Source organism: Panthera onca, chromosome B2, assembly GCF_046562875.1.
Source record: "Panthera onca isolate mPanOnc1 chromosome B2, mPanOnc1 haplotype 2, whole genome shotgun sequence".
NCBI classification, from domain to species: domain Eukaryota; kingdom Metazoa; phylum Chordata; class Mammalia; order Carnivora; family Felidae; genus Panthera; species Panthera onca.
In genome coordinates this window covers 4,078,317-4,105,628 of record NC_138343.1, presented here as the reverse complement: position 1 = coordinate 4,105,628, position 27,312 = coordinate 4,078,317, and the positions used below count along the sequence as shown (strand labels likewise).

At 47.6% G+C, this 27,312-nt stretch overlaps 4 protein-coding genes and 1 long non-coding RNA gene across 5 annotated transcripts; 3 read left to right on the top strand and 2 right to left on the bottom strand.

Moving 5' to 3' along the window:
• Positions 1-12,501: 12,501 nt before the first annotated feature.
• LOC132666630 (histone H2A type 2-C-like) lies at positions 12,502-12,982 on the bottom strand. The gene has a single exon (XM_078446425.1). It carries the CDS (start codon positions 12,974-12,976, stop codon positions 12,581-12,583), a length of 396 nt encoding a protein of 131 aa, XP_078302551.1. The 5' UTR covers positions 12,977-12,982; the 3' UTR covers positions 12,502-12,580.
• Positions 12,983-13,226: 244 nt separating this feature from the next.
• Positions 13,227-13,951, top strand: LOC132666631 (histone H2B type 1-A). The gene has a single exon (XM_060614647.3). The coding sequence runs from the start codon at positions 13,300-13,302 to the stop codon at positions 13,681-13,683; it is 384 nt and encodes a 127-aa protein (XP_060470630.1). The 5' UTR covers positions 13,227-13,299; the 3' UTR covers positions 13,684-13,951.
• Positions 13,952-15,087: 1,136 nt separating this feature from the next.
• Positions 15,088-16,868, top strand: LOC132666636 (uncharacterized). The gene is made up of 2 exons (XR_009604751.3): positions 15,088-15,990; positions 16,517-16,868. It is a non-coding gene; the product is annotated as an uncharacterized LOC132666636 (long non-coding RNA).
• Positions 16,869-23,982: 7,114 nt separating this feature from the next.
• Positions 23,983-24,769, bottom strand: LOC132666632 (histone H2B type 1-A-like). Its single transcript, XM_060614648.3, has one exon. It carries the CDS (start codon positions 24,606-24,608, stop codon positions 24,228-24,230), a length of 381 nt encoding a protein of 126 aa, XP_060470631.1. The 5' UTR covers positions 24,609-24,769; the 3' UTR covers positions 23,983-24,227.
• On the top strand, positions 24,723-27,312 carry LOC132666558 (histone H2A type 1-H-like). Its single transcript, XM_060614566.3, has 2 exons — positions 24,723-24,727; positions 24,850-27,312. The coding sequence occupies exons 1-2, from the start codon at positions 24,723-24,725 to the stop codon at positions 25,313-25,315; spliced, it is 471 nt and encodes a 156-aa protein (XP_060470549.3). The 3' UTR covers positions 25,316-27,312.

Sequence of the window (27,312 nt, the reverse complement as noted above, 5' to 3'; positions counted from 1 at the left end):
CTCTACACAGCACCCGATCCCCGGCAGTTTGGGCCGCCCTGGTTTAGAGCACAACCGGATACCAATTCACCAACTGTGTGCTTGGGGGCTGGGAGGAGGGGAGGGGAGCCAGGTCTGCCCCTCGAACCTTCCTCATCTCACTGGGGATTCTGAGTCACTTAAAAGAGACCTTCGCTAAACCCGAACCCTTTCAGCCTCCCACGGCTGATCCCCCCCCGAGCTGGCTCCCCCTTTCTGCCACCGTCTCACCCCTCTGAACCCCAGGACTCCGCTGAGTGCATGGCCAGGACATCTGCAGGGCCATCACCTGCTTGTACACCCACCACACCGCCGACACCACGGTGAACACGGTCCCCTCCAGTGAACCCCACGGGCGATGCTCGCTTATGCTCGGCAGAAACCATAGCGTCTTTCCTGATGAGGATGAGAACAGATTCCCACCCCCCCCCTCACCCCCCACCGGTGATGTGACAGGCCGGATTTCCTGCTCAAACGACTGCCTTTGGTCACAGCTTCTAGACAGAAAGCTCTGGGTTTGAAGCAACGCATGCCCACAGACGGAGGACTCTGGTCTCTTCTCTGATCCTGGGGCAGTTTCTGTGCGGATACAGGGAAGCCCACGTCAGGGACCACGCAGGTACTGGGGCATCTCCCGTGGCCCTCCCCTTCTGGATGCTTCTGTACCAAAGATGAAAAGCAGACTTTGTTTTGTCTTGTTTCACTCAGCCGGGTGAGGCTGGGCCCCACGCACACGTGGGAGGCGGGCTCTTCCCTCGGTCCTTTGCAGCGGGGGTGGGGGGGGCACAGAGCTTACCGTGGCGAGTCACTTGGGAGAACGAGCAAACAGAGGGTGCTCTCCAGGCCCACAACCATTTTCCACTGAATCTCATTTAAAGACACTCGCTTACCTGAGATGCTCTACATTTCCCCTTGGAGAAACGACCTTTGCTGTAGGGCTAATAGGCCAAATTCAAGGGCGCCCTTTCCCTGAGGACGTGGGAGGGGACAGACTCCATCTGTCCTCCCCGCTGGCACACAGGGCACCCACACTCGTTGCTGCTGCCCCTCCCTGACAGCCACCAACTGGCTTCCTTGCCGTGGGCCCAAATGTCACACGTGATTTTCAATGGTGCACGATTTATTTCGCAAGCTGCACAGAAGGACACCCGTAATGTCAGCTACAATGGGGTTCCTCATTGTTTCATTACAAGTTTCCAGGGGCGCCTGGGTGACTCAGTTGGTCAAGTGTCCGACTTCAGCTCAGGTCATGATCTTGCGGTTCATGAGATCGAGCCCCGCGTCGGGCTCTGTGCTGACAGCTCGGAGCCTGGAGCCTGCTTTGGATTCTGTGTCTCCCTCTCTCTCTCTCTGCCCCCTCCTGCTTGCTCTCTCTCTCTCTCTCTCTCTCTCAAAAATAAACATTTTAAAACATTAAAAAAAAAAAAGTTTCCAGTAACCTTCTGATCTGATGGGAGAGGTCTAACTACAAATTTTATGCATACATTTCAGATAACATGGGGTGGATGTTCTCTGTTTAGACAAATGTGGGCCCCAAAGTAGCCGTTGGAACACTGAAAAGAAAAGCTTGCCAAGAGCTGAGCTCCTTCCCTGGCTGAAGAGGGAGCAGGGCGCAGAGAAGGCCGGCTCTGGGGCGTGAAACTCCTGCATGGTTGGCCTTCCTTTACGATGCTTTTCCACATTCGCGTCTTAAGCAATGGGCATGAAGTGTTGACTACAGAATGCTCACAGGCTGGGTGATCAATAGCGTGAATCCACCTGCCTCCGGCTGGTACCCTGGAGCCTTAGTAAATCCTGTGGTCACTTCTGAGCATGGCCACAGGACTTCTGTCAGACACAGCCGCACAAGCGAAGGAGAGCGGGTTACAAGGTACACTGGTAAGGTCCACGTGACCCTCACGAGAGAGTCTTCCTTCCATGCTCTAGATGAGGAAACAGAGGCTTCCGATATCAGGACCCTTTCCCCATGACCGAGCTGGAAAGAGATGGAGCCAGGACTCAAACCCAGAACTTCTGACTCAAGGGTTTTGCTCCCAGGCTCCATTGGCCAAAAACATGCCCAGACATCACTAAAGGTTCTGTGGGGGGACAGAATCGTCCCCGGTTGACAACCACCACGCTAGATGAAGACAAGCATGAACACATCTGAAGCATGTGCGACGTGCCAGATGCTTTACTGATGTGGTCTAGGATTTGGTCTCCTTTCTCCCCTGTGAGGTAGGTATTATCGCACGGGGCAAGGGAGGAGACGGCAGAACAGAGAGGCTGGATAGTAACTGGTTCGATTTAGAAGCAGCACAGCTGGGTTTGGAGGCAGGTCTGTCTGCTTCCCATGCTCACAGGAGCCAGAAATAGCAATTGAAAAAAGAGCCTGTACAGGCATCTTTGGGTGTTCTAGAATTGTTCCTTTTTATTTTATTTTTTTAAAGTAGGCTTCCTGCCCAGTGCAACACGGGGTTGAACTCACGACCCTGAGATCAAGACCTGAGCTGAGATCAAGGGTCGGATGGCTAACCGATTGAGCCACCCACGCGCCCCCTACGATTGTTCATTTATTTTTTTTCTTTTTTTCAATATATGAAATTTATTGTCAAATTGGTTTCCATACAACACCCAGTGCTCATCCCAAAAGGTGCCCTCCTCACTACCCATCACCCACCCTCCCCTCCCTCCCTCCCCCCATCAACCCTTCATTTAATCACCATTCTTATTTTATATGTTTCCTAGTTCACAGAAAGGCTGAAGTCTGAATGGATATATGAGGCACTGATTTCCATTTTTCTCCCCAGGACTATTAAGTGTAGGATTCATAATTTCACTGTACATTTTCTTCAGTGCCATTTCAGAAACGCATTCAAAGTTGAATATATTTTCACATGGAATGCCTGCTGGGCTCCCTCTGGTGTCGGCTAAGAGTACACTTGACTTTAAAGGAGCTCACGTGTGACTACATTTCAAGTTAATGAGGAATACATTCCTCCTCCAGAGGCAGTTTCAAACATCCAGCTGGCTCTTCTTGACAACATTGTAAAATTGTTTTATTCGGATCTCACAAATATTCTATGAAGGGTCTAACATAACTTAAGTTTTATAGGGTTGGGAAACAACAAATCTGAATTTGCTGTTTCAATTAGTTTTTTTGAAGGACCCAAAGTGACATTTCACAAGATAGGACTCTGGCAAAACAGACATAGATCTACCTGTGTCTATCTGTATATATGGACGAATGAAAACGTCCAGTCTCACCCTGATCAAAAGAAATGCAAATTAAAATAATAATGCGGTAGTGTTTTGCCTCACCAACTAAGTAAATCTTTACGTGAATAACACCAAATTCTGTGAGTGCCAAATAAAACGCATATTCTCACGCGTTGCTGATGCCTTTTTCAGGCAACCATCTGGAAGAATAATTGAATAACATGCAGAGAAAGCCATAAAGATCTTGCATGCATGCTCTCTGACCCACTCATCCTATATCTAGGAATGTATAAGCAAATACTTCAGAAGGAGGAAAAAGCTCTTCGCCTGTGAATGTTCATTTCAGCACCGATTGTAATAATAAAATGTTGGGAGCAGCCTCAGTACTCAACAATGGAAGACGGTATATTTAAGCAAACTGTGGTAAATTATCCATTCCTGTACGGGAATACTTAAGGTGGGCTTTAGAGCCAGAATGTCTGGGTTGAAATGCTGGCTCTGACGCTAGCTCTGTGATCTTAAACAGGTTTATTCTTTTTTTTAAAAATTTTTTTAAATGTTTATTTATTTTAGAGAGAGAGAGAGACCGACAGACTGAGCAGGGAAGGGGCAGAGAGAGGGGGAGACATAGAATCCAAGGCAGGCTCCAGGCTCTGAGTTGTCAGCACAGAGGCAGACGCAGGGATCAAACCCACGAACCGTGAGATCGTGACCTGAGCCGAAGTCAGACGCTCAACCGACTGAGCCACCCAGGTGCCCCCACATTTATTCTTTTCCTCTGTGCCATGGGCATAATAATAGTACGTACCTATAGGATTACTGTGCAAATTAAACAATATCAAGTACGTAAATCACTTAGAACACTGTGTGCATGGTATGTGCTCAATAAAAGTCTTTCGATGAACTATTACGTATCTAGTGAAAACAATTAGAAAAGAAATCTAATGATACAATATTTTAAAAAATCATATTGAAATAGAAAATATTCTATATTCATAAAGGCCAGTGGAAAACATACAGAAATAAAAATAAATTTGTCAAAATGTTGAAGTCATGGGTGTCCTTCCCCCCTGAATGTTCTATATTGCTATTATCTTGTCACTAAAATACTAAATAATAAGCAGCTGGAATCCAGAACAAAAATCTATTTATAAATGCACTCAACCAGCCATTAATTGGTATCTTTTATGTTTCAGGCACTGTGACATGCTAAACAATTAAGACATGAAAAAAAAATTATAGCTGAGTAGAAGAGACAGGCATAAAAATTAAGCACTTCTACTGGAACATACTAAATGCTATCACTGGGATTCATTCAGGGTTCAACAAGGTCACCAAGGAGGAACATCCAAGTGGCCCCAGGATGGGGGACAAAGAGAGCTTCACAAATGATACAATGTGTGAGAATAATCTTGAAAGACTTATAGAAGCTAATTAAATGAAGAAGGGAAGGAAGATCCTTTCAGGGAGGGAACATAACTTAGAAAGACAAAAAGTGAATAAAAGCAAAATGGGTTCAAGGAGCCAAAGTAGACTGTTAAATAAGTGCGACGTGGGGGAGCATGGTAGCAAAAAAGTCCGGTGAAGTCCAGGCAGGGCTACCTCTTCCAGCTAAGCTGTGGGATCTGAGCTCTGTCCTGAACACCTGGGGCGGGGGTGGGGGGGTGGGGTGTGGGGAGGAGACAGTTGACAGATGTTGTTGGAGGAGGTCACAGAGAGGATGCGACTGCTGGTTGACCCTCAAACTGGACCCAGCAACTGGATGCTCCTTATCCACTCCCCTGTCCTTGGAATGCATGTCCCACCCACTGGGCCTGTACTGGGGGTCCCTTCAAGGACGCAGCCTTGAGGGAGCACCGTGTTGAGAAAATCTGGATGAGACACGTGACTGAACCCAGGTGTAGCCTCTAGTGAAACTCTTAAGATTCTGGTGGGAGGGTGTGGAGATCTACTTGTACTGCTGTTGCTCAAGACAAGCCTTGAGTACGAGTTCCTGTGCTTACTAAAGCTGCCCCCTACCAACCTAGAGGGGCCTGCCCCTGTCTTCAGTCTCTCCCTGCCCTCTGTGGACAGGGGCTAGTTTTTCATTTCACTCAGGGAACTCCCAAGGTTGTGAGCCAACAACCGGTAGCCAACCGGGAGACCAAAGAAATGGGTCTTGGGGAAGAGGCATCTGAGGGGGAAACCCCAGGTTGGCCAGGAGGGGAGGGGTGGCCCCATGGGTCAGATGCCTGTGAACTGCCTCATGAATACGGGGGCCCCCTGAACATGCCAACCGGTCCAGTGCATTTGTGGGAGTAACAGCACACAGAGTATGGTGGCAAAGGAGGGAAACCAGTGGCTGCCACAGTGGGCGGGCCCCTCCTGGGAGAGTGTGATGGCCACCAATACCCAACGATAGGCCATAGCTCGACTCGGAAAGTTGGAAGAAGAGCTGAGGTTAGAGAAAGATGTGCAGTTGTCCAATGCTCTGCTGCCTGTGGGGCTGGCAGGCAAGGGGGAGAGCGGGATGGGAAGCTGGAGACCGTAGCGTACTCCAAGGAGGGCGCGAGCCACTGCAGATTGGGGTCGGGGCACTTACAAGCCTGGCTGGGATGCCAAGAGGTGGGATCCCTGGGGAAGTGAGGAGAGTGCAGAGGAGGATGTGTGGTGACTGACGGTGAAACCCAAGATGCACTGCCCTGTCTGACCCCAACACAAAGTGAAACAAAAGCACAGCAACAGCAACCCAGCCAGCGGGACCGCCCCCAGTTCAGGAAACAGTCATAATAACAGAATATATTCCCACGGAGCTTTGTTTCTTTAAGGGGGGCTCCACGCCCAACATGGGGCTTGAACTCATGACCCTGACTGAGATCAAGAGTTACTTGTTCTGCCCCCTGAGCCAGCCAGGTGCCCTCTTCCCTCTTTTTTTCCCACTGAGCTTATTGACATGGCCACTGAGTTCCAGCAGGAGGCCAGGGCAAGTGTCCCAGCATGGCTGGTGTGGCTAAGAGTCTTCGGGGGTGATGACATTCCCCTGACCGGGCAGAGGGCACAGAAGATGAGCCACACACCCTGCCCTCTGGCAGCGCCTGTGTGGAACTCAGGGGGTCAAAGTACTCAGTCCCGTGCACACTAGATTATTCCAGCCTGCAGGGAGGTTTGGCTCAATGAAGGGCATCTCCCTGGGCCCATGGGACCCTGGGACTCCGTAGAGGAGGGGCAGCAAATTCTCCGGGAGCTGGGAATGAGACAGGCCATTTATGCCCCTGTCTTTGAAGGGTCTGATCTGGCCACACTCACTCCAAGAACGACAGCCAAGATTCTCCACTCTGTCCTTGGCACCTGGTACAGGATGTGGACATCTGTGCTGAGCTCAGTCAGGGGACAAGACATTCATTATGCTGGGCAGTGCATTGCTGATCTGGGGGAAATGGACAGAGCCTGGGAAAGGGGTATTGGCTGTGGGAAAGCCCTGAGATGGAGGCGGAGCTTGAGAAGCCAAAAGGCCATTCCACTTAGCCATGAAGAATCTGGTGAAAGTAACCAGGAAGCAAATGTGGCTTGACTCCATTACTGCCAAAGCTCACCCCAAAAAGACAAACGGGGAACCCAATATTGTGTTGGTCAGCCTTCCAGAAGCCTTAAAACCTGAACGGCAACTCTGACCTGCCCCGTCTGCCCCTACCACCCCTAGCGCCTGGCCTGCTCCAACCCACAGAGGCCTTAGGCATACAGTCCTATTCAGGGCGAGTGCCTCCCATGCCCTGGGTTTAGGATGCAGGCCAAGTCGTCTCCAGGTCGGGCCCACTGGGGGCAATCAGAGTTCCCATGTTGAGATCACCATTCACTGGCCCCCAGAAATAAACCAAGAGTGACGCCTCTGGTGGGTACTCTGATATTCTGAAGGCCTTAGAAGTTTCCTGGCCCCTCAGTGCCGCTGACGGTTACGGAGGGCAGAGACAGTTATGCTCAGGAGGGTCCTTTTGACACTGAGAAGTGGGCATCCTCCCTCACAAGAATACCAGGTTTTCATCTCTCCAATACTAGAGGACAGATTGGGGATTGATAACCTACGAGATCAACCTGAAAACCTCCATCTTTGAATTCTCCCTCTGGGTTAATCAAACCGGTGCTGAATGGAGATGACACCAGGAACCTTCGAGCTGCCACCCTCATGAAGAGGGTCCAGCTGTCAAACGATATAAATTGCCTGGGATGAGGGCTAAGGGAATTGGAGACACTGAGAACTGCACCGAATGGCTATTGTATGCCCTGCCCATAGCACTTTCAACAGCCCAGGAGAGCCAGTAAAAAAAGCCAAATGGCTCATGGTGGATGATGGGGACTACCGAGAATTGAACAGGGTGGTGCCCCCTGATCCATGCGTCTGTGCCCAACATGGCCGCCATCTTAGGTACCTTGGCCATGGTCCTAGCAGTGTACCATGCTGAGCTGGACTGAGCAAATGTCTTTTTCAGGATATCCGTGGGCACTGAGTCACCAGCTGAAGTCCCCCTTCATGTGGGAGGGGCAACATGGACCTTTCAAGTGCTTCCCCAAGGCTACCTGCACAGCCCCACCGTAAGTCATGGGACAGTAGCCCAAACCTACTCTCTGTTCTCTTTCCCCACATCCATAAGACAGGCCCATTGCATTGAAGACACACATGAAGACTTATTCTACTGCAGGACACCCCGCAGGCTTTGTTGGAGCATCTGTAGGGGAAAGGATGGGCGGTGAACTCACAGAAAATTCAAGGCCCAGGCATCGCTGTGAAGTTTCCGGGAGTCACATGGTAAGGTAAGCACATCGGGAAGCACAGTGTCCCAGGAGCTGTGACTGATAAGGTGCAAACCTATCCAACACCTAAGAAGGTAAAAGCGGGGCAAACTTTCGTAGGGATTTGGGGGTTTGGGAGGACTTGTTGTCCCCACCTGGCACAGTGCCTCTGTCCCCAGTGAAGCTAGTGAATGCTACTGAAGCTTACTAAAGCCGTGGCAGCTCCCAAGCAGGGTTACCACTGGCATTAGCTGTGTCTGTGACTCCAGAAGGTACCGGTCAGTCACTCTGGCAGAAACAACAGGAGAACCCTTAGAATTTTGTTCTCAACTCTGGAAGGAGGCAGAAAAAAGCCACCCGACAAGAAATGATGCCTCGCCTCACTATCTAAAAACAGAAATTTGTCCAGGCTAATAATTCTAACAGCAAAGTATTACCTTCACTTGCTCAGGTGACGGAGACGGCAACTATACTTCTGACCACACGGCCATCAGAGCAGTTATGACACCACGTCAGAAAAAACTGGAAAGTACAGACAGACCTCCTGAGGTGTCCACTCAGGATGCACTGTTTTTCCAAGATCATTCTCCCTCTCTAACGTTGATGAACAGTGAGTGGACCTGTGACTCAAAGTGGGCCCGACCCATTCCTCTGGGAATGTGGACCTCGGGGAGGAAGCTGGTCTCTCTCCAGGAAGCTGAGGCTGAAATCTGCAAGACCCAACAGATGCATCGGGGCCCTCTTCAGAGTGCTCTTGATCCAGGCCCCACGTGACAGTCTTCTGCATTCTGAGCGGTTGATGCGACTGAGTACCATCCAATCAGAGTTGACCTGAAGTATCTCATTTACATGCATTTGCCTCTTGCTTTTACTCCAATCAGAAGTTGGGTTTACCAGACACCTCATTGGAATACGTGGCATTTTAATAAGCCCCAGGGCTTCACAACCTGCTACTCTCTATTCCTCAAGTAGTGGGAGGCTGCATCTTCTAGCTCTGAATCTTTCTCTTCTATCATATCCAAGAAAGGGCCCAAGAAACCACCATCAACACCAAAAGAAAAGGCAGGAAATACCAGAAGCTGTTCCAGACAGCCCTATTACACTTAAGGTCTACAAGGTAGATGGTCAAGCAGCTTCACCCAACACTGGCACCTCTATGGAAGCCCTGTGAATGAAGAACTTGTTTGTTAGTGACTTTAGAGCACAGCACTGGTGAGCCCTGGCTGTTACCATGGGCTCTTGACAATCGTCTACAGGCACCCCCAGAGGCTACTGCCTGCTGATGCCTGGGGAGCTGGCCAAGCACACTGTGCGTCCTGTCACCAAGTACGCCAGCTACAAGTGAGACAAGTGAGTTTTTTAGGAGGACATTAGCATCCCAAACCAGAGACTCTGTTCAGAGCCAGGTATAATATCACGTGAAGGGCTATATTTCATCTGTTGGTTTTTGGATTTAGAGCTCTTCCCTGGTGTTTTAGTAACTTTGAGTTTATTTTGTTTTGTTCTTTTCAATAAGCTTTCTAACTTGGGAATCATTTTAGATTTACAGAAAAGTTGTAAAGACAAGAGTTCCCGTACACGCCTCTCCCAGTTTCTCCTAGCGTCCATATTTATGCCCTTGTCACAAGTAAGGAACTAACACTGGTACATCGCAGCGAATTGAACTCTAAACCTTGTTTGGATTTCAACAGGTTTTACCTATTGTTTTTTTTTCTCCTGTTCCAAAATCCGACCCCAAACATATGACATTAGTGGTAATGTCTCCTTAGCCACCTCTGGGCTGTGACAGTTTGTTGGAATTCTCTTGGTTTTGATGACTTTAATAATTTTGAGGATTCATAGTCAGATATTTTGGGGAATGTTCCTGAACTTGGATCTGTCTGATATTTTCCTCACGGTTAGATTGGGATTATGGGATTGTCGGGAGGAAGACCAAAGAAGTGAAATTCACTTCTTTTAACATATTAAAGGCGCATGCTATTGACATGGCTAATCACTGATGATGTGGACATTGATCATCTGGCTCAGGAAGCGTCTGCCAGATTTCTCCACTGTGAAGTCACTTCCTTTCTTTCCTGCCTTTCCATACTCTGCACTTCCAGAAGGCTGGGGAATTAAGCTCCGTTTGACATCTATAGAAGTTATTAAGTATTTTTCTGTTTAGGAGATTTTTTCACATACCCCTCATTTAGACAATCATTTATTTATACCATTATTCTTCCCCGATTTTATAATCTCACATTAAAAAAAAGTAATTGCTATGGTGTTTTTTTTTTTTTTTTTGGTATTTTTTAAAATTGGAATTCAAGTTAGTTAACGTATAGTGCAGCATTGGTTTCAGGAACAGAATTTAGTGATTCATCACTTTCATATAACACCCAGTGCTCATCCTAACAGGTGCCTTCAATGCCCATCGCCCACATAGCCCAGCCCCCACCCAACACCTCTCCCAACAGGCCTCTCCCTCACACCGTGCTGCCTGCTCCCGGGGATTCCTCGCCAGACTGCCACCGGCCACTGAGCCCCGAGACTTCAGATACTGTGCTCCACTGATCATAAAAAGCTGGCGGTATTGAAACCCTCTCCTTTTCCCACCGGTGGTTTGGGGGAACAGATCTCTTGTGCAGTCCCTGCGAGTATTTTCACTCTTTTTTCTCTCCAGCTACTTTGGGGGGAGTGGTTTTCTTTCAAGATCCTGATGCACTGCCCTCTCCCCTGCCCTCTCCCTTGCCCTCCTTTTTCGCTCTGTCTGGTCTCTGCGAAAAAGGCTCCCTGCCCTCCACGGCACCTTGGCTTTTCTTTCCCCCAGTTCACCTCTCTGCACTGCGTACCTGCCTCTCTAGCTCTCGTTCAGATTCTGCAGATTGTAGTGTTAACGCCCAGATCAATCCTCTAGGTGTTCAAAATGGTTTGATGTTGATCTAGCTGTGCTCCAGGGACAGAACAAGCTCAGGGTCCCCTTACTACTATGCTATCTTAACTCCCCCTAACTGCTATGTTCTAAACATCATCTCATTTTGTTCAATGTACCTGTGCGATTTTTCAGTCTTTAAAATCTTTGTACCCTCCCCAATTGCACGTATCGATACTTTTGTACACAAATTCGACAGGATTCTTTCATAATCTGATTTTCCCTAATCAATATATTATGTACTTTATTCTCATTTTTCAACTTCTTAGAGTTTATACCTTCCTTCATAACTGCTTCTATACATATCTTATGTGTTGATCTTAAGTGTCTAGAAATGGCTTTTTATTTTTAAGAAAACCAATGAAAACTTTTTTCTTTTAGATAAGGCAGACTACTCAATATTTTGTAACTTGTATTTTGTAACTTTGCATTTGAGTCTAACTAAACGTTCATTTGCTTTCCAATTTCTGTTAGTGTTCACAAATCAACCAAAATTTTGTTTTTGTAGTTAAATTTTGAAGAGCTTGATGAAAAATTTTTAGTAATTTCAAAGTTGATAGACCTTGTCACATTTTCTTCTTATGAGACTGACAGTCATCTCTCCATCACCCAGGGTACACCAAAGCTTTGTTTCAAGATCTACGCTGTTCTACATTTTAAGGAATGATTTTAGGTTGTTTTTTTGTTTGTTTGTTTTTTAATGTTTACTTTTGAGAGAGTGCAAGCAGGGGAGGGGCAGAGAGGCGCGGACAGAGGATCCCAAGCCAGCTCTGCACTGACAGGCTGACAGCAGTGAGCCTGATGTGAGACTCGAACTAATGAACCTCGAAATCACGACCTGAGCCGAAGTCAGATGGTCAACTGCCTGAGTCACACAGGTGCCCCTAAAATGTTTTGTTTTTTTTAATATTTGAGAGAGAACAGGAACGTGTGCATGCAAGCAGGGGAGGGGCAGAGGGAAAGAGAATCCCCAGCAGGCACCAAGCTGTCCCCACAGAGCCCAAGGCGGGGCTTGATCATGGGAGATCGTGATCTAAGCCCAAAGGAAGAGCCAGACTCATAGTGGACTGAGCCGCCCAGGTGCCCCTCTAGGGCTTTTTAGTAGGCATGTGTGAAGCCGCTGATATCAAATGCTCAAATGAAGGCAAATTTGAAGGTTAACATAACTTTTGCTCCAATATAAAGATTTCAGGATACTGGACAATATTAACGACGTGCTGCTGGGCTGCCACGTGGGAGCTGCAAGCTTACACCTCCTGTTTGTTCTTCCCCAACCACTTAAGAGTCCTTAACTCACTGTGGTATTAGCATGAAACCCGCCTGTTTACATGAACACAGAAACCTAGTGGTGGTTATAATGCTTAACTAATTGGGAGTCGGCCCCTCCTCCCACGGACTCCAAGATGTGGGGACTCTTAACTCAGGTCAGCTTCCTGGGAAAGCTTCTGCTAAAACTTTCAAAGAACCGGTTCACAGAACCGAAAGACAGGTCTCAAAAGCCATAACCTTACTAAGACTCACCGTATATGGATATAGGTACACGGCCGCCTATTCCTGGAGAAGCGCAGTTCTAACCTTCTCTATTTCATGCACAGCCTTCATCGACCATCTGAGTGGCTCTGAAAAGAGCCTTTGGTTTTTTTCTGCAAACGGTTCAGGTCACACTCGCCAGGGCTCACGGCTTGGAAATTATTTGTTCTGGACTTTGTGGCGGTGGCTCTCGGTCTTCTTGGGCAGCAGCACGGCCTGGATGTTGGGCAGGACGCCGCCCTGCGCGATGGTGACGCGGCCCAGCAGCTTGTTGAGCTCCTCGTCGTTGCGGATGGCCAGCTGCAGGTGGCGCGGGATGATGCGCGTCTTCTTGTTGTCGCGGGCCGCGTTGCCCGCCAGCTCCAGGATCTCGGCCGTCAGGTACTCCAGCACGGCCGCCAGGTACACCGGCGCGCCGGCCCCGACCCGCTCGGCGTAGTTGCCCTTGCGGAGCAGGCGGTGCACGCGCCCCACCGGGAACTGCAGCCCGGCCTTAAAAGACCTGGACTTGGCCTTGGCGCGAGCCTTGCCGCCCTGCTTCCCTCGCCCAGACATAGCTAGTTCGAGGAATAGCAGAAAAGCTGTTGCTGAAGAGACCGCTACTGAGCCTATTTATAGCCTGCCGGGAGGTTGTGATTTGCTATCTGATTGGCTGATGGTCATCTATCCAATCGGAAGCCTTGCCAGAATCACCTCATTTACATTCACGCCACCACCCGATATCCAATCAGATGGTGTCTGCTCTGTACGTCATGTCAGCACTGTGCCTATAAATACCAGTCGGCCCAGCCCGAAATCGGTTGGTTTGCTTGACATGGGTTTGGAGCCGTTAGAGCCATAACTGTAGAGCTGTAGCGCTTGAGAGCTGTACACCCGCCATGCCGGAACTGACTTCCAAGGGCACAACCATTTCCAAGAAAGGCTTCAAGAAAGCTGTAACAAAAACCCAGAAAAAGGAAGGCAAGAAGCGCAAGCGATGCCGCAAGGAGAGCTATTCCATTTACATCTACAAGGTGTTGAAACAGGTGCACCCCGACACCGGCATCTCGTCCAAGGCCATGAGCATCATGAATTCCTTCGTCACTGATATCTTCGAGCGCATCGCGGGCGAGGCGTCGCGCCTGGCGCATTACAACAAGCGCTCCACCATCACGTCCCGGGAGATCCAGACGGCCGTGCGCCTGCTGCTGCCCGGGGAGCTGGCCAAGCACGCCGTGTCCGAGGGCACCAAGGCCGTCACCAAGTACACCAGCTCCAAATAGACTCGCCAAGTAAGCGCCCTCTTACTCAACCCCAAAGGCTCTTTTCAGAGCCGCTAATCTTCTCTGAATTAGGGGTGTGCACTCCACCTCGATTGAGCAGTTAGATACTACACAACCGACTGGGAAACTAACTTAACTGAATCGCTTCCATTTTGACCTTGTTTTTCTACACGTTATCACTTGTTCTGTTGTAGGGTTTATCATTAAATGGTGTTTGTGTCCTGGCTCCTCTGGCCTCTCTCAGAGAAGGCCAAGTATTAAAGTTGAATTTAACAACCTGAAGAAGAAGGGACCAAATGACTTCCAGTAAACCTGTGGTCTGGCTCAAATCCTCAACTTCTATCATTTTTATGATTTAAATTAATGTTTTTAAATATATAAATAACATGTAGGTATATATTTCTTTGCATGAGATAAACTTTAGTACCGCTTGACAAAAAAATCAGCACGCAGGAAAATCCTAGAAAATCCTATAAAATAAAGCGTCCCACACCTATGTGCACAGTGAAACTGCCTCGGTAGAGACCCTTGCATGCCTTAGTGGGGGGTCCTCCAGGAACAGACCTGGAACATCTGTGCCCACGAAGTGAGGAGCAACAGTGTGTCTCATCAGGGATCCCAGTCGCCCCAGTAAGACTGGGTAACAGCAGACAGCACATAGCTCCCACATCCCCTGTCAACTGTGTGACCACTCTACAGGCTACCCTGACTTACCCAAAGTCCCTCAGGATTATGTGGGCAAAAGGAAAGTAAGAATGTTAATAAAAGCAGCTCTTTTCAGACCAAACCTGACTCAGCTTTCACCTCAGATTATGTTTTGGCAGCAAATAACAGGAAGCACCCAATGAACAAGTTGACGTAATGATGTCGCTGATCACAATGCCCAAAGGCACAGAAATTTCAGGAGTGGGATGATCAGAGCGCTGGCTCCGTCGCCCTGATCACCTCAGCTGTTTACACCCTGACTCAATCCTCATGCTGGTTCCGGGTCCAAGTGTTCGTGCAGATGGGACGAAGTAAAGGCTAGAAGAGACACTCTATTTTACTGGGTCTCTGAGAGTAAGAAACACCTTCCCTGAGAACTTCATTGTCCCTTTTGTTTTTTTTAAGTTCATTTATTTTGAGAGAGAGAGGGAGGGAGACTGAGTGGGGGAGGGGCAGAGAAAGAGGGAAAGAGAGGGAATCCCAAGCAGGCTCCGCACTGTCAGAGCAGAGCCCGGAGTGGACCTTGAATCCATGAACTGTGAGATCATGACCTGAGCCACAATCGAGAGTCAGATGCTTAGCCGACTGAGTGACCCAGGTATCCGTATTTGTGATTTCTTTACCTTTTGCATTTATTATAATTTTACTGTAATGAAAAATTTAAAACCAGTTCCATTTTTCTTTTTCCCAATTATTTTCTTCTAGGCTTTCCATCATTTACCACTTCGCCTTCCACGGATTCCTTTTATTGTGATTTCTCCCAGCTTCTTTAGGGGAGTGCTTCCTTCACAAAGACACTTCTCACAGTGCGTGGTCTTGATAGAAATGAATTTCAGTTTCCACAGTTCGCAACTTGATCTTAGCCAAAAGGCCGAGAAGCGATCAGTTTCCACAGTTCAGTTAAACACCACCAACTGCCCGACAACACAGTTCACATTTCATTAGTGAGTCACTGTCTAAATGACAAACTTCATTGCTGGATCTTCAGTTCACAAGTCACTGTACAAATAACAGATGTGCATCGTGATCTATCATGTGACTTATCCTGTCACTTATTGTAAAATGTGTTGTCCCTGGACAGTGCACATGTTACCCTGTCTGTGTACAAATAGAAAGCATGTATTTTTAGTTGCCGCTTTGTCTCCCAGTGATCATTGTGCCCGACAAAAAATGATAATCAAAAGAGAGTTAGCCACCAAGATGAAAGTATAACAAAAAAATGGAAAGTAATAACCCTACCAGTGAAATTTGAGTGGAATATAAATGGCATTCTAGAAGAAAGAGCCAGCAGTAGGGCGGCTGGCGCCCTCACAATGGAGACTAGCAGAGGAACTCGGGGACAGCGAACTTGAGGACCTAAATTAGAAAGTGTTTGTGTCGAAAAGGATGAAGCCGTTCCAGAGAAAGTGACTGGCAAAACACTTCGTACGACAGGGATTCTCAAAGGGATTTCACAACATTGAAAATACAAAGAATAACATGTTGGAAGCTGATCCGGATTTAGAAAGAGACATGACGATTCAGCAAGGCACAGAAAAGACGCTCACTCTGTATCCTAAGTTACAGGACCAGAAAGCGGCGACCACTGTTCAACTTCTTTCAGTAAGTTTTTAAAAAAGAAATGACACTTTCTCATTGTTTTCATATTGTATTTTATTTTTTAAAATATTCTTTTTTTTTTAATGTTTATCTTTGAGACAGAGAGAGTATGAATGGGGGAAGGGCAGCGACAGAGGGAGACAGAGCATCCCAAGCAAGCTCTGTGCTGTCGCAGAGCCCGATGCGGGCCTCGATCTCCCGAGTTGAGAGATCATGACCTGAACCGAAACCAAGAGTTTCCAAGGAAACCAGGTGTTCCTTAATATTTTAAATTACAACTTCCTAAATATTTTTTTCACTTCCTTCCATAATTATAATAGAGAGTTAAGGGAGTTTTTAAATGTCTAGATAAAAATGTTCAAATATTATGGAAAAATCATGATTTTCCCCATTTCTTAAGATCGCCTTGCGTTGTCATTTTTAAGATTTCATACCACCTGAAGAACTGCCTGTATTTATGCTTTTTATTAATACAAGCATTGAAACTATCTTTTTTTCCTCTGAGCTATGGCTTACCTTATTCCCACAGGTGCTGGAAATATTCTGAATTTTCATTAACATGTGAGAGTGGCTGAGACATACACGTCATTTCTTCATTCTCCACCAGGAACTTGCAAACTATTGTTATTAGCAAAGCAAAGCAGCTGGCCAAATGGTCTCTCCTTAGATCAGACTTGCAGACCAAAAGCAGGCCAAGAACCCTGATTTAGGGAACTCAGTGGCACAGAGGAGGCTGGAATGGGTTTGTGACCTCTGAAGACCAGCCATTTCAGACAGATAAGAGGAAAGCTTTAGTCTAAGACAATCCATGTGAAAGCAGAAAAAAAAATGGGTTTTTGTTGTTTCAAAATGGATTTTAAAACGTGTGTTTTAAGAAAGGTGCTGTCTGCCTGTTGATGTCATCTCAATCCCTGAGTAACAGATTGGCAAGACAGAATTTTCTGAGGATGGGGCCGCCACTGAGCCGGGCTCTGCCTTCGATACAGGAGGGTTTGGTGTGGGACCCGGGGCAAGAGGATCCCTGACGTGTCCCCCCCTACCCCTACCCACCTCCCCCTGCACCTCCAGCTGTGGCCTGAAAGGATTCCCTGTCGGGATCTGCCCTGGAAGGGGGGGAGAACTCCCTGTCTCTCTCTAATTCTAGGCTGTAGTGCTGGTTGGTTACAGAGCAGAGAGCACAATGAGTGCCCATAAGGGGAGGCCTGGGAAAAGGACAGAGCACCTCGGTCCCCGGAGAAGCCCGGATGCTGTCCTTACCCTAAAGCCATCATAATGCCTCCCAGCCTGAACAGGAGAAAAACCTCCGTTGGTGCCACTCTCAAAGGAGAAACTTCCAGGGCACCGGGGCGGCTCCGTCAGTGAAGCCTCTGACTCTTGATTTCAGATCAGGTCGTGATCTCACAGTTCGTGAGTTCGAGCCCCACATTGGGCTCTGTGCTAAAAGCATGGGGCCTGCTTGTGATTCTCTCTTTCCCTCTCTGTTCCTCCTCCACTTGTGCTCCCTCTCTCTCTTGCAAAATAAATAATAATAAAAAAAAAGGAGAAACTTGCCAGCCTTTTCTCAGACGGGACCTTGAAGGTATGCGGGGCCAGGGAAAGCCTCCCAGGGAGCGGGGCCAGCGTGAGCCAGACCAGCTCACGTCCTCACCGCTGCCCCAGCAGGCACCACCGCTCTCCCTCTAGCGGAGGGCCAGTCAGGCCAAGTGGCTGCATTTTATTATTATTCCTTAGTTTTCCGAAAGGGTTTTAAAATTGTTTCCCTTTTCTCTATTCTGCAAACATTTGCTCAGTGAATGAAGGTGTGTGTGTCAGAGAACCAGACAGAACCTTACTCTGTGTTTCCCTTCTAGTACAGCGAGGTAGACAGAACATGCACGTTCTCAGTCAGTCGTGAGTGAGGGAGATATAAATGCCCATAGAAGGCTTTGCATGGTCTATAATTTAGTCTGAACTACTTTAGTCCAGCTTTTTAAAAAAAGTTTATTTATTTTGAGAGAGAGAGTGCGCAGAGGAGGGGCAGAGAGAGCGAGGGAGAGAGAATCCCAAGCAGGCTCCACGCTGTCGGTACAGAGCCCGACTGACGCAGGGCTGGATCTCATGAATTGTGAGATCACGACCTGAGCCCAATTTAAGCCAGATGCTTAGCTCAACCGACAGCCACGTGGGCACCCCTAAAAATACTTCAGTCCAGCTTTTTCTCAGGTGATCTGGAAGACAGTACACACCCAGGCTGAGCATGCCTACTCAAAGCTGCTGGCCATCTTTCAAAATAACAAGGTCCCGCTTGGAGAAACTGGCCAGGAGAAGCTCCATAAGGACATCAGTCTGGGCTTCCAGATGTCCCGGAGAGCCACCGAGCCTGCCTACATCGACAAGAACGTGTCCCTGCACCTGTCCCCCTGCCCAGGGATGGCCGGATCAGCGACATCGTCACGTAGGCAGACGGGCCAGTCCGGGTCCACGCTCAAGGTCAACACGCTCAAGGTCACCAGGCCCGCTGGCACCAAGAGCCAGTTCCAGAGGTTCTGAGACCCGATGCCTGCCCACTCCCCTAGACAAAAGAGAGTCATTTGCCCAGTCATCAATCAGTCACGTCAGCCCAGGTAGCGTGATGCAAATTTTGAGCGAACCCACGTTAAGCCAAACCTTTGGGGCGGCTTGTTAATTTGTGATGTGTGATGGGGGGTTCAGCTGCGTCCCGTAAAAGGACGTGTCCCGGTCCCGATCCCCGGTACCTTGTTTGTAAATGGGCTATATTTAAGATGTAATTAAAAGAATCACGAGAGGAGATCATCCTGGATTTAAGGTATCCTAATAAGAGACAGGCGAGGGACCTCACAGACACAGAGATGCAGGACGGGGGCCCACGGGAAACCTGAGGCGGCCAGAGACCGGAGCGAGGCGGCTGCAAGCCAAGGACACCCAAGATTGCCGGCCGCCACCAGCAGCCCGGGGAGAGACATGGGACACATCCTCCCTCAGAGCCTCCACAGAGAGCCAGCCCTGCCGGCCGTCTGATTTTGGACTTCTGGCTTTCAAAACAGTGAAAGAACAGATTTGTTGTTTTAAGCCACCCGGTTTGTGGTAACTTGTTGCAGCTGCCCTGGGGAAACCGACAAACGGAGTTTCCTGATTCGGACTCGCCCTCCAGGAAAGGTTAGCTCTCATCTGACCCCCGATGTTCTTCAGCTCTTCGTCTCCAATCACGTTCGGGGCCGAACGGCACAAGTAATGGGAGAAATTCTGTTTCATTGATAAAAACGACGATGATGATGATGAGGACGTGTGCTTCTGGAGCGCGTGGGTGGCTCAGTCAGTTAAGCGTCCGATTCTTGGTTTCGGCTCAGGTCGCGATCTCATGGTTTGGGGTTCAAGCCCTGCACTGGGTTCTGTGCTGGCAGCACAGAGCCTGCTTGGGATTCTGTCTCCCTCTCTCTCTGCCCCTCCCCCGCTTGCTCTCTACCCCTCTCTCTCAAAAATAAATAAGACAGGAGCTCCTGGGTGGCTCAGTCGGTTAAGCGTCTGACTTCGGCTCAGGTCATGACCTCACGGTTCATGAGTTTGAGCCCCGCATCGGGCTCTGTGCTGATGGCTCAGAGCCTGGAGCCTGCTTCCCATTCTGTGTCTCCCTCTCTCTCTGCCCCTCCCCTGCTTGTGCTCTCTCTCTCTCAAAAAGAAACATTAACAAAGATTAAAAATAAATAAAATAAACATTAAAAAAAAGATGTATGTTTCTGGCAGACACATGTGCACGAACAGAATGGGGTACCTTAGTAACCCCAGTATCCTGTCACCAGAGAATCGGCATCCTTGAGGAAGGAATCTGTCTAACACTAAGGAAGATTCAGTCATCTGATCCCAAGTGGAGTATGAGGGGAATTCTGCCATCTGATTTTTATGTCATCTGTCTCCTTTATGTGTAAGATGTTTGCTGGAACCCTTAAACAGGGGTTCTTAGTTTATTGCACTATGGATTTCCTTTGAAGTCTAATTGATCCTATATACATCTTCTTAGAAGAAATACCTAAGTACATATTTAACAAAAAAAATAGTGCCAGATTGAAATAGTTTTCAAAATATTTTTAAAATGTTTGATACAGTGGTATTTGTGCTTCTTCATTCGCACTTCAAATAGCAAAATAACAATTACAGCATTTTGAGGTTCTCGTGAGCATAAACAATGTCCTGAGAAATCTGTAACCGCGATTAAGTGCTGGGACTCCAGCTGTGATTTCCTTGTCAACGAAGCCACCAGTATGGCTAATCTGACTGCTCTGACTGCTCTTCGGTATTCATAATTGAAAGGAATGCTACATTTCAGGTAATGGTTAGTGAAAACGAAAAGTTTTCTCCTCTAAGACTACTTTGTCAGTTGAGCAGAGAGTGGGTTTTAGGGGAGACAAGATTAAGAGCACTGAGACTAGGGAGGGACAGTAATCCATGTGTGCCCTAGATGACGGGGTCTGGACAAACACGGTGGCGGTGGAGAGGGTGGAAAGTAATCACACGACAGAAACATACAGGAAGTAAAATGCACGTAGCTTGCAGATAGATTGAAGCAGAGGCTGAACAAAGGAACTAACCAGGAAAAATACCACATTTCTGGCTTGAACAACCGTGTGAATGGGGCGGCCCCATGGGTGCAACGAACCACGGAGATTGAAAACGCTCTGTCAGGGGACATTGCGAATCCTCGCGGGGAGAATTCAGAGGTGGCTGTGTGATAGCAGAGAAGTGATGCTGAGGAGTAAGCAGCTGAAGTTACTGGTTAGAATTCATGGAGAGCGCGGGACCGCAGAGACTGATGTGTGCGTCTGCCATAGGTGTTTAGAGCGAGGGGTACGGTTTAGGCTGCCTGGAGAGAGAGTTTAGTCTAGTGTCCACTAGCCACATGTAATTGAGCGCTTGAAATGTTGCAGGCCTGAACTAAGACATGCCGTAAGAGCAAAATGCACATGGGATTTCAAAACCCTAATTTTTTAATATGCAAATTATAATTTTTCTCTTTATTACATGTTGAAATTATACCCTTATTTTGAGATGGGGGGCAAGTGAGTGAGAAGCGGGGAGAGAGAGAGAGAGAGAGAGAGAGAGAGAGAGAGAGAAGCAGGGCTCACCCAAAGCGGGGCTTGATGTCACCCGATGTGGGACTCAAACTCGCGAACCATAAGATCATGACCTGAGCCAAAGTCAGATGCTTAACCGACTGAGTCACTGAAATTATAATATTTTTGGTATATTAAACAAAATGTTTGACTAAAATTACTTTCACCTGTTTCTTTTTTGTTTGAATGTGGCTACTGGAAAGTTTAAAGCGACATATGTGGCCAGTATTTGTGGCTTGCATTATATTTCTACTGGACATTTTTGAAATTAACAACATAGGCTCTGCTAAAGACACTGGTAAGAGAATGAGAAGACAGACCACAGATGGAGAAAATATTTGAAGATCATGTATCTTCTAAAGGACTTGTATCCAGAACATATTTTTCAAAACGCCTGAAACTCAAGAGTAAAGTAAACCCAATTGAAGAACAGGCAAAAGGTTTGGACAGACAGCTCCCCAAAAAGATATACAGATGTCAGACAAGCGTATCACAAGACCCTCAACATAACTGTCATTAGGGAAATACAAATTAAACAACGAGATATTATACACCTACTAGAGAGGCTAAAATCCAACACATGACATTACCAAATGCTGACGAGGGTATGGAACAAGAATTCTCGTTCACCCCTTGTGAGACTGCTCAAAGGCACAGTCACTATGGAAGACAATCGAAGAGTTCCTCACACAGCTAAACATCCAAGCCAGCAACTGTGCTCCTGGTGACATTTTCCCAACGGTCTGAAACTATGTCCACACAAACCTGCACACAAGTATTTACTTTTATTTATTTAACATTTATTTACTTTCGAAGGAGACAGACAGACAGACAGACAGATGGGGGGTGGGTAGAGAGAGGGAGACAGAGGATCTGAAGCAGGCTCCGAGCTGTCAGCACAGAGCCCGATTCGGGGCTCGAACTCACGGACTCTGAGATCACGACCTGCGTCAAACTCAGACGCTTAACGGACTGAGCCACCCGGGGCGGCCCAAACCTGCACACAAGTATTTATAACAACTTTACTTACAAGGGCTAAAACGTGGAAGGAACCAATCCCTTGCAATAGGTAAATGGATAGACAAACTGTGGTATATCCATACAGCAGAGTTATTCACTGATAAAAAGTAACAAGATATTAATCCACAGAACAAAAATGGATGAATCTTAAATACATGCTGATAAAGGAAAGCACCAGACCGAAAAATGATACCTTTCAACTCCAGAGTTGATAAGAATGTGGGAGCTGTGTGGATACCTGCTGTTTCATAAGGTATAATCAGTGCAGCTTGACCCCGACTGGAGATGATGCCCCTTTCCTATACAGTGTGGCACAGATGTCCCATCTGCTGGCTCCCTGAAGGACCCCCAGCTAAGGCGTTCAGCGGCTGTCTCACTATGTACAGAAGCACGTTGATACTTTTCTCCTATGAATTTTTACTACACATATTTAATCAAATGGTGCTAAAGTTTGGGTTTTTCTCTGCAAAAATGTATATGCATTAAATCTATTTAAAAAAAATTTTTTTTTAACGTTTACTTATTTTTGAGACAGAGAGAGACAGAGCATGAACGGGAGAGGGTCAGAGAGAGGGAGACACAGAACCTGAAACAGGCTCCAGGCTCTGAGCTGTCAGCACAGAGCCCGACGCGGGGCTCGAACCCACGGACCGTGAGATCATGACCTGAGCCGAAGTCGGCCGCTTAACCGACTGAGCCACCCAGGCGCCCCAACATTAAATCTATTTTTTAAAAGGGAGGAATAAAAATAGAAATTAACAGTCAAACTGGGGGCTCCAGATAGACCACAGGTCTCTGGGAAGTAGTTATAATAATTTGATCCCTTCTTTTTAACGTCCATTTCTATGGCCTTTATCACTGATCCTTTTTTAAGTTTATTGATTTATTGATTTTTTAGTGATTGAGAAAGAGTGAGAGTTGGGGAGGGGTAAAGAGAGAGAATCCCAAGCAGGCTCCACACTGTCAGCGAAATGCGAGATCATGACGTGAGCTAAAACCAACAGTCAGATGCTTAACCGACTGAACCACCCAGGTGGCCCATCACTGATTTTCTTTAAATGCTTGTGGGCTCTCTAAGAAGCATCCAGATGATTATGATCTTGTACCCAAAGTCACATGACTCGAATACTGGGCATCCTATTTTGATAAATACCATAGGACCCGATTGGGGACGTCTCGGTATTTGAGTCCAGTAATAGCACAAATGCGAGTTTAATGATCCAATCACAAAACAAAGATGATCCTATTATAACTTGTAAGAAGTTATGCAAAAGAGAGTCAACTCAACTCACGTTATCTGTTTGCCAGGCTGATTGTGGTTAGCCTGACTACTGGGTAACAAATGTGAATTAGGGGTCGCAGCAAGATCTCCACACTCTTGTCAATCTGTTCAACAAACAGCCCAGTTTAGGGATGGCAATAAATGTTCCAGTGAAGTCAGATCAACAAACTGAGCTTTGGTCCTCAAGTGTCAGCAGTCAATGGACAGCTAGCCTGACCCACAGGACATTTTTCACACACCAGCCAATGTAAAGTGGGAGCAAAACAGGTAATAACCTAATGCTCGGGTACTAGACTGTCCTGAGTTTTTCCACAGCTCCAGGCTCCTTGCCCGGTAATCTGAGAGGGTACTTAAAACTAAGACTCCTAGAGAAAGGCAAGCCATATTCCCATGGCCCTCACGGCCCACGGAAGGACCTCTCCTCCAAGGACACAGGATTATTGCAACTTCTGTTCAAATGACTCCCCTTTCCAAATTGCTTCACCTAGATCTCAAGCCTCACTGAAAAGTGCAGATGTAGGATTATATAGATTACATATTTTAATACATAACATACGTTATAAATACGTATAACATAAATACATATTTAAAACTAAAAGACAGTCCATGCAACCACTCTAGTGAGAAGTTATTTCTCAAGCATTTTCTTCAAGCATGTTCTACGGTGAGCAAAGTAAACTTGGCAAGCAGTGAAATCAATTTGCTGGCAAAACCAGAAGTTTCTCTAGATGGAAGACCAACTCACATTAACTAAGCTTATACAGTCCCTTCAGAATTGTGGGTGGCTCTTAAAAGAGCCTTTGGGTTATAAACCTTGCCTAGTGGCAGGAGTTCTACTTGGCGCTGGTGTACTTGGTGACGGCCTTGGTGCCCTCGGACACGGCGTGCTTGGCCAGCTCCCCGGGCAGCAGCAGGCGCACGGCCGTCTGGATCTCCCGGGACGTGATGGTCGAGTGCTTGTTGTAGTGCGCCAGGCGCGACGCCTCGCCCGCGATGCGCTCGAAGATGTCACCGACGAAGGAGTTCATGGTGCTCATGGCCTTGGACGAGATGCCGGTGTCGGGGTGCACCTGCTTCAGCACCTTGTAGACATAAACGGAATAGCTCTCCCTGCGGCATCGCCTGCGCTTTCCTTCCTTCTTCTGGGTTTTGGTTACAGCTTTCTTGAAACATTTCTTGGAAATGGTCGTGCCCTTGGAAATCAGCTCCGCCATAACTACTGAACAGCTCCAATCAGACTAATAGACTGGAGGGCGGCAAGGGTGGTATTTATAGGCACGGCGCTCAACGACGCATCGGGCAGCCAACATCTGATTGGATGATGGTACATGAGGTGATTCCAGGAAGGTCCTCAGATTGGATCCCAGACGATCAGCCAATCAGATAGCAAATCACAACCCAAGTCAGAATATAAATAGGCCCTGTACCCGCCCTAACGGAAATTTTTTCCGTCAGAACCGTTTGCGTTTTGGCCGTGTCTGGGCGCGGGAAGCAGGGCGGCAAGGCTCGCGCCAAGGCCAAGACGCGCTCGTCGCGGGCCGGGCTGCAGTTCCCGGTGGGGCGCGTGCATCGCCTGCTCCGCAAGGGCAACTACGCCGAGCGGGTCGGGGCCGGCGCGCCGGTGTACCTGGCGGCCGTGCTGGAGTACCTGACGGCCGAGATCCTGGAGCTGGCGGGCAACGCGGCCCGCGACAACAAGAAGACGCGCATCATCCCGCGCCACCTGCAGCTGGCCATCCGCAACGACGAGGAGCTCAACAAGCTGCTGGGCCGCGTCCTGCCCAACATCCAGGCCGTGCTGCTGCCCAAGAAGACCGAGAGCCACCGCCACAAAGTCCAGAGCAAGCAATGTCTCACAAGCAGTAAATCCAGCAAGGGACCTGCGCTTCCGGAGAATGGAGAAAAACAAAGCCACAACTGAATCAAAGGCTCTTTTCAGAGCTGTTCAGTTTCTGAGAAACCGCTTGGGCTTGGAGACCGCTGATTCAGCAACGAATAAGGATTTAATTGACCACAACTCTTTTTATACAGGACTCCGAAAACGGATCTAGTCGATGGTGACCGCGGCCTCTGAAGCAGTTCACCTTAATGAGCAGTACACTTGGCAATGGAGGTGATGGACCTTGCCCTTGAGAGTCTTCAGAGCTGCTACCTAGCGGGCTGCTGGGGGCAGAAGTGCCATTTTCCAGGGGTGGGGGAACAGAGCCAACTTAGATGCGGGCTGTTGTGACCACCCAACTCCCGTGAAAAAGACTGAAGGTGTGGAATCTTCCTGGAGGGTTTGTGTTTTAATGAGGGTAGAGTTAGACTACACGAAGATTAGAAGCAAACAGCGTGACTGCAGGAGGTCAGCCAAGGACCTAGCGAATCAACAGGCATCTATAGGCCTATTTTCTCAAGTGCCCACAGCAAGGGCTTTCCTTCCATTCCAAGAGCTCTAGGATTCTTCCGTATCCTGAAGTCTGTAACCATGACCTGCTAATTAGCCAAAAGAGAAAAGGCACAAATATTTCACGCCTATCTGTGAAAAACAGTAAAAAGGGATAGGAGGTATATTTCTCAGGGTGTTCTATCAAAATGTCTGATACCATTTTGATGGTAAAAATCCTAGCAGCGATATTCCAGTCTGTAAGGTGACAAGGCAACTTTCTATCCTAGAATACTAGGAACTGATTTCAAGAGGTTTACCCACTTGAAGCAAATATCTTTTTTCAAGTTTATTTTGAGAAAGTGCGTGCAGGCGTGGAGGAGGGGCAGAGCATGAGGTGGGGGGGGGAGAGAATCCCAAGCAGGATAGGATCCACACTGTCCGCACAGAGCCCGATGCGGGGCTGGATCTCACAAACCATGAGATGGTGACCTGAGCGGAGATCACCAGTTGGACGCTTAAGCCACGGGCTGCCCAGGGGCCCGCAAATGTTTTCCTGATCCGTTAGTATTGCATACGAGCAAAAAACCCACAAAACATGAAAAAGGAAAGCGGCCAAATGCACAAGTCTTGTACAAAAATGAAATCATTAAAACTCTCCAAACACAACGCAAAACAAACAAAAGTCTGCACAGTACATGAGCTACAAAAATTCCTTAAATGTTCACAAAATTAAAAATTAACATCTTTGTCTAAACCTATAGAATTGGAAGTGTCTCACAATTATAAAGACATGATATAAAACCTATGTTAACTTATTTAAAAATACTGATGAGATACAAGGATTTCTGGAAACACATAAATTGCTTAAATTAATGTTGGAAATGAGTGAGAGCTAAGATACGTGGGGGGAAAAAACAGCTCACCAATGAGCTACCAGCCTCAAAGACAGGCTTCCGAGCACGTACCCTCTTAGACGTTTAAGGAAAAGACAAATCTACAGCAAATGAAATGGTTCCACGTTCTGAAAAAAGTCTGTGTTGAAGAGATATGATAACATCCAATGAAGGAAGCATGCTCCTTATACACCTCCGGTTCATGCAAACTGTGTTGGATGAGAAACTTTTGATGAATAAAATAAATAGGACATTTTTGGTGAATATTGGCTGTCTCTCATTTATGAAGTCAGGAAGCCCAAGCAAGCACTTAGTCAAAGAAATGTAATATTCCACTGGAATCGGGCTGTGGAAAAATGGGGCATGGGGGGGATTAAAGACAAATGATACTGGGAAGGAACTAGGACAAAGAAGGCTTGAGGCTGAAGCCCAGGAGTGGAAATAAGTATACCTGATCACCATCGAAGGGGGCGAACAAAGAGCACAGGGGTTAAATGAGCAATCGTGCTCAAAGGTTAGGAGACAGTCCAAACAAGGGGAAGTGCCTCACCGCTACGAGTTAATGGGTTACACAAGCATGTAATCCGGGAATGACAGCATTGATAAAATTCAAATATGCACATTTCAATTCTTTTTACTACAACACACGTTAAG

Excerpts from the sequence above, each read along its gene's own strand:
- LOC132666631 (XM_060614647.3), top strand. The coding sequence starts at position 13,300 with ATGCCGGAACTGACTTCCAAGGGCACAACCATTTCCAAGAAAGGCTTC.
- LOC132666630 (XM_078446425.1), bottom strand. The coding sequence starts at position 12,976 with ATGTCTGGGCGAGGGAAGCAGGGCGGCAAGGCTCGCGCCAAGGCCAAG.
- LOC132666632 (XM_060614648.3), bottom strand. The coding sequence starts at position 24,608 with ATGGCGGAGCTGATTTCCAAGGGCACGACCATTTCCAAGAAATGTTTC.